Source organism: Priapulus caudatus, unplaced genomic scaffold (genome assembly GCF_000485595.1).
Source record: "Priapulus caudatus unplaced genomic scaffold, Priapulus_caudatus-5.0.1 Scaffold1301, whole genome shotgun sequence".
In the NCBI taxonomy this organism is placed as follows: Eukaryota; Metazoa; Priapulida; class Priapulimorpha; order Priapulimorphida; family Priapulidae; genus Priapulus; species Priapulus caudatus.
This window is the reverse complement of record NW_014578362.1, coordinates 3,784-10,472: the sequence shown is the minus strand read 5'-3', so window position 1 is coordinate 10,472 and position 6,689 is coordinate 3,784. Positions and strand designations below refer to the sequence as shown.

The window sequence follows — 6,689 nt, the reverse complement described above, 5'->3', positions numbered from 1 at the left end:
TTCATACCCATTATCGAGATCGCGCTAGATCACTCACTGCATAAGTGTGCATCGCATGGTCTGTCTCCTCATTCACGGTCGCATAGCGACTACGAGAAGGTTATGGAATATGCGCTACACTGCCCACACTTGTCGCGAGAATGACAAGGGACAGACTTGATGTACGACGACGTGACACAGGATTATACAGAACAGCAATCTGCTCCTAAGGGCCACAGAGACAGAGCCTAGCAAGCCTTGACGGCTCGCCTGGATGCCAATCGTCGGGATAAAATTGGATTCACAGCTATAATTGCACCAGTTACATACCGGTAATGAAGTAGATTGCCTTCTGATTCTCCTTCATCCTGGAGATGTAATCTTTCAGAGAGCAGGTCTCATCTCCAGATGCAGAAGTATAGTACTGGAGGAACTCCGCCAGCTTCTTCCTGTTCTGAGAGTCCTCGTGGATTCCAAGCTGCAAATATTAAGTTGACCTTTAGGTTTACTACTTTAATAGTGCTGGAAATTCTTCAATGGATTAATTGATTATTGGGTGCCAGAAAACGAACACACTAAGAAATTGCTTACAATGCACTAATGGCAGATGTATATTAAGCACTCACCTTGATATTTTTGCTGTACATTTCAGTGAACTTTTTGAATTGTTCCTTATCTTCAGCAATGTCTTCGAACAGCTCTATGCATTTCTTCACCAAGTTCTTGCGAATAACCTGTACACGGCAAAAAATATTCAAGTTAAATAAAAATTCCAGAATCTGGCAGTAAAAGATACATTTGCTCCGCCAAGACATCCACCAGCAAATCTTGTTACAAGAACTGATTAAGCTGTGGATAGACAATTGATACACACATTCACAATCAATACTAGCTACCTATTCCTATTAAAAATGCCAATCTCCTACCTTCAGAATCTTGCTCTGCTGCAGCATCTCTCGTGAGATGTTTAGTGGCAGATCTTCGCTGTCAACGACACCTTTGACAAAGTTGAGATACTCTGGGATCAGGTCCTCGCAGTTGTCCATGATGAACACGCGACGGACATACAGCTTGATGTTGTTCTTGGTCTTCCTGTTCTCGAAGAGATCGAATGGCGCACGGCGTGGTACGAACAGCAGAGCCCGGAATTCTAGTTGGCCTTCTACGGAGAAGTGCTTGACAGCCAAGTGATCCTCCCAATCATTGGTAAGACTCTTATAGAACTCGCCTAAAAAAAAACAAATATATAAAATAATGAAGACAAAGTTCTCATATTCACAGCAGGGCAGAACGTTATTTCAACAGTGATGGTAATAAAAGACTGTCAAAAACTTGGCAATTAGCACCTGGAATACTGCCACTAATGACCTGTCACATTTACAATAGGAACACATGTATTCAACTTACCATACTCTTCCTGGCTGATGTCATCAGGGGTTCGTGTCCAAATGGGCTTAACTTTGTTAAGTTCCTCATCTTCAATATACTTCTCTTTGATGGTCTTTTTCTTTTTCTTTTTGTCCTTCTCTTTGTCTTCTTCTTCATCCTCACCAACATCCTCAATCTTTGGCTTGTCACTATCCTCCTTTAAAATCGTACCAGCTTTTATTACAAACTCAGCACCCCATTATTAATACAATATAGTAACATACCTATTATCACAACCACAAACTTGTGGACACGCTAACAACGAGTTATCAATATGCCGTATATTTAATTTGCATGGTTTGGATTCAGACACCAACTAGTTTCCTTATTACCTCGCCTTCCTTCTTCTCCTCTTCTTCTTCATCTTCATCCTCAGAGATTTCCTTGTCTCTCTCCTTCTCGACCAGCAGTTTGATTGGATAGCCAATAAACTGTGAATGTTTCTTGATCACGTCCTTGATGCGCTTCTCCTCATGGTAGTCACTTTGATCCTCCTTCAGATGAAGAATAATCTTGGTTCCACGACCTAGAATTTCAAGTTGCAATGGTTGTCAGTTCACAAAGTACTAAAATATTGAGAGGGGGGGGGGTATTTACACAAAACTGGACAGAGAAAAATTCCTGGGCCACCATACAAGGCTATGCATTTTTATAATTTAAAGTGATTACGTCACCGTAAATAATAAAAATAAAAAATATATTTCCACTTTTTCACAAAATGTAATTCTATTCACTTTTTATGGTTAAATTACTTCCCATTTTACTACATTGTTTGATGTAAACATACACTCGTGACTCATACATAGCCCATAATAAGCAATTAATGTCAGGATCATAATATCAAATCGTCCAGGTTTTCTGACTTTTTAACTAGTTGAGAAACAATCTTATCAGGTAAGAATTTGACGATACATTTAGTCCCGTTGGTACTTACTTTTAATGTAAAAAATAGCAAACATTTTTACAAAATACACCATAGAAAATTTGTGATGTAGTCAATTTAACACTCTTTGGATGTACACGGTGCCTTACTCCGAAGGAACTGTTCCAAATACCAACATTTTTTGAAGTAAAACGGAAGAGACACGCAGTAATGCACACCTATTGGCTCGCCGTGGTCTTGTCGAACAATGAACGATCCACCGGCGGCAGACTCCCACGAGTACTGCTCATCATCATTGTGCTTGGAGATCACCAGCACCTTATCTGCCACCAGGTACGTAGAGTAGAAACCCACGCCAAACTGTCCGATCATCGAAATATCTGCGCCAGCCTAAAACAGTAAAATGAGGAACTATTCATATAGTGCACACTACAAAATTACAAGCCACACTCCAGTCTTACTGTGCATTTATGGCAATCTATGTGAAAGCGAACAATTTTCATTTTCATTCTGACATGCATGTAACCGTCACCAATAAATATACCTGCAGTGCCTCCATGAAAGCCTTCGTACCAGACTTGGCGATGGTTCCCAAATTGTTGACCATATCAGCTTTTGTCATGCCTATGCCAGTATCAATAATAGTCAGCGTGTTGTCATTTTTGTTCGGAATGATCTTGATTTCCAGTGCCTTCCCGCTGTCAAGCTTAGAAGGATCTGTCAGACTTTCATACCGGATCTTATCCAATGCCTGAAACAAATCGTTACGATTACCACCAACATAGCAGATAATACAAAGAACAATACAACAATGAGAAATAATCAACCTGAATTAAGAATGAGCACATTACGATTAATGTCCTCGTATAGGCTCGTTAAAGCCAATTTCAGTCAGAATCTAATTCTTGTAGGGCACATGTTCACCTGGTAACCTGTTGCAGTTCAGCGACAACTACTGCCCAATAAACACCACTACAGCAAACTTTCCCGCATGAAGCTCTTGCACATAAAAAAGCCTTGTTATGTGCTACGGACTTACATCAGAAGCATTGGAAACCAGCTCTCGCAAGAAGATCTCTTTGTTGGAGTAGAATGTGTTGATGATAAGACTCATCAACTGGGCAATTTCTGCCTGGAAGGCAAAAGTTTCCGCATCATCTCCTTCCACGGACTGGGTTTGTGTCTCCTCAGGCATGACCTGAAATATAAATGATATAAATAAATATATAATTTATAAACCAAAGTAGTAGACAGGGAATACAATATAAGATAAAACATCATTGCCTACTTCGGTGCCATGGTGGCTTAAGCCCGGCGCACATTGCCGAACATTTTGCTCAAAAACATTATCGTAGCAATGTTCCATAAAATGTTCGGCAATGTGCGGTGAAAAAAGTCGCCTAAACATTTGTTCCGACCAATGTTTCTGAAGATCGGAAATGTTTAATATCTCGAACATTGTTCGTCAATGTGCGCTAAATGTCGAACAATTCTAGGAACATTTGTAAAGTAGTACGTAACCAATAGCAACACGATATGTGGTCACATGATTTTTGTGTACAATATGGCATCTGCTATATCGCTGCCAGAAGTGTGGACTTTTGAAAAGGAAGAGATTATGGTCGAAATGTGGGGGCAGCCGTTTCCGTAAAATTAGTAGTGGTTAAAATTCTCGTGTGCAAACTGGGCATCGCCATTCACAGGCACTTGAAACGTTTCAATAAAATATAATGCTAACTAAATACGAAATCTATTTACTACCAAATTCTCAACTCTCTATACTCTCTTTCACCTATTATTGCCGAGTTTCCTGTAAATTCCGTCCAAATCCTACGTGCAACCATATACGCTTGCTCTCGCAGCTGCAGCGTATATGTTTACACGTAGGATTTGGACGGAATTTACAGGAAACTGTCGGCAATAATAGGCGAGTCTAGAAACATTAAGAATTTGGTAGTAAATAGATTTTGTATTTAGTTAGCATTAAATTTTATTGAAACGCTTCAAGTGCCTGTGACGCCGATCACGTGACTCCTTACAACACAGCTACTAGACGTCGCCACGAAGTTGTTCGCTGCAAAATGTTCGGCAATGTGCGCTCAGCAATTGTTCACCCGCACATTGCCAGACAAAAACATTTGTTCGGGAAAATGTTCGGTAATGTGCGCCAGGCTTTAGCCACAATGCTTTGCTTCTCACTAGACCCTAGGTGGCGAAATGGTCACAAGCAAACCTAGATATCCATATTGTTAACCCAACCTCAATAGTCCGGGTAGTGTTACTAAAGTCTCCCTATCCGATTCTTCTGGCGCGTAGAAAGCTCGACGCGAATTTCACTCGCGCCGGTTTGCTGCGTGGCGTTTTCAGATACTAAACTTAGCAAACTGGTGTTTTTCTTTCAACGAACGTTTTTCGCTCATTCCGGATAACTCTATGTATTTGCCGGAACTTATCTGTAGTTAAACCATAAGTATAACTCTGTTAATAAAATCAGGATAGTGTCGACGCGGAAATATTACTGTCGAGCGGCCAATTCTGTTGAGTGTAGTTTACTTTCGTTGAGAATGGCGGTCACCGACCAATCGCGAGTGGCGCGAGTTGCCCTTATCGCTATGGGCTGGGAAAGCGTACTTACACGCGTCACATGAAATGCTGAATCAGTATATTTCGCGCTCTGTCACTTCGAATTTTGCTAACAGGCATATTAGTTTAGTACGAGTAGTTGCTATCCATAGTAATATTCCGAATAGCTGAGAATAAGGATGTCGTTGTTGAGAGAAAACCAGTTTGATATTGTGTCTGTAGTATCTCTGAATACGCACCGCAATACCGGGCGTGTCGAGTGCATTCACTGCATTGCCTCTTCGCAGAGAAACGGATTAGGGGACTTTGTAACTATCCTTTGTTTTGGTTACTTATTGTATCTAAAGCAAACCTACTGTCTCTAGTACTATAGCCGGGTAGCTTGCCGCAACGTGCTATAGCTTTCAATAAGTAGTCATCTAAGCAATATGTTCCTAAATGATCGTTATCGAAGCAATTATTCCTAAAAACGTAATGAGGATGACGCGTTTGTAACACTTATGCTAATCAACTATGGAATGCTCACTATCTTTTGAATCCTTCCAGAACTTTACACTATGCGGTAATTATGCTGTTTATTCTCAAGTCTTGCGAACTACTTGGCTTTTGTTTTTATAAATGCGGTTGTCTCGGCTCTGGTCTATGTGTGTCTACACGGCGTGATCTCTTCTCTCTCCCTGTCTACCTACTAATATAGCGACCGATTACCTCCTGCTGTCACTTACCTTATAGCCCTGCGTATCCGTTACCTCGCTTTACTCTCCACTAACGAGTCCTAGGATCGCTCTACTCTGTACTCCCTAAGCACCGGCAACCATATCAATTAGGACCAGAGGTCGTTACTGCGCTATTACTCGGACACTCACCCCAGGGCACGGTCCGGCAGTACCCTGGGGGACATAGACCATATGAACAAAATCAACCCGGCTCAAATAGAACATGAGGCGCGAGAGGATCACATTGAACTTGAATTGACATTAGCTTTGCGAGTTGCAAAAAACTTCACTGGGCCCTAAGTTCATACGACTCACGAGGGTAGTTTCCTTCAGTAAATGCACTTTTCTTCGGCTTTTCGCTAATAAAATGGTAAACTTTCAAATTGTAATTTGTAGGATGGCATCAGTGATAAATAGTTCGTATTTCTAACACTAAATTCACCAACATCCTGCATGAATCAATGAAATGCAATTCGACGGTACAGGCCTACTCTCGACCACGTGGTAAATGACCATCTCATCTGCATCGCAAATCGCGCGGCAAAAGCTGATCACGATTTCTGCAATTTATCAAAATCTATATCATATAAAACGAATATTTAACTCGATAAACAATTATTATTGGCTTAGAAAGTATTTGTACTTACTTATGGTACGTTGCAATGAATAAACGTTCTTGATTCGCTAAGTTTTCTCTGAACTGCGTCAAATCTACACCACCTCCTCCAGAACCACTGACAAAGTGAGGGCGAAAAGCGTTTTCGATATATATACTTCGCAGCGTCTAGAAACGCACGTGCGTTTCGTGTATTTATGCGCCATATCCAGTTCCGGTCTTGATTCTATACGTTGTTGGACACTGCTCAGCTAGACAATAATAAAGTTGATTTATACATAGAAAATTTCTCTTAAAACTGCATTATAATATCATATACTGATTATATATATTACAGTATAAATACGAATTACTTTGATAGTTAAATAAAAGTAGTCTTGCTCTTCGCGGACTATCAACAAAAAGTAGTGCTGCGGCATGTGCTAGAACGTTCTCAAGATCTATTTGCGGAATTCGGATATTACGCTATTGATTGCCGTGGAAT

At 40.7% G+C, this 6,689-nt stretch overlaps 1 protein-coding gene across 1 annotated transcript in view; it reads right to left on the bottom strand.

Annotated features, from left to right (window-relative positions):
• LOC106816155 (heat shock protein 83-like) overlaps positions 1–6,352 on the bottom strand; it is a gene marked incomplete in the record, with an annotated part of 16,592 nt that extends 10,240 nt beyond the window's left edge. Inside the window, 9 exon segments of the mRNA XM_014820712.1 lie at positions 310–457; positions 606–713; positions 906–1,207; positions 1,387–1,564; positions 1,740–1,933; positions 2,509–2,680; positions 2,835–3,041; positions 3,330–3,488; positions 6,237–6,352. Of these exon segments, the coding sequence (XP_014676198.1) occupies positions 310–457; positions 606–713; positions 906–1,207; positions 1,387–1,564; positions 1,740–1,933; positions 2,509–2,680; positions 2,835–3,041; positions 3,330–3,485 (1,465 nt within the window).
• Positions 6,353–6,689: the final 337 nt, after the last annotated feature.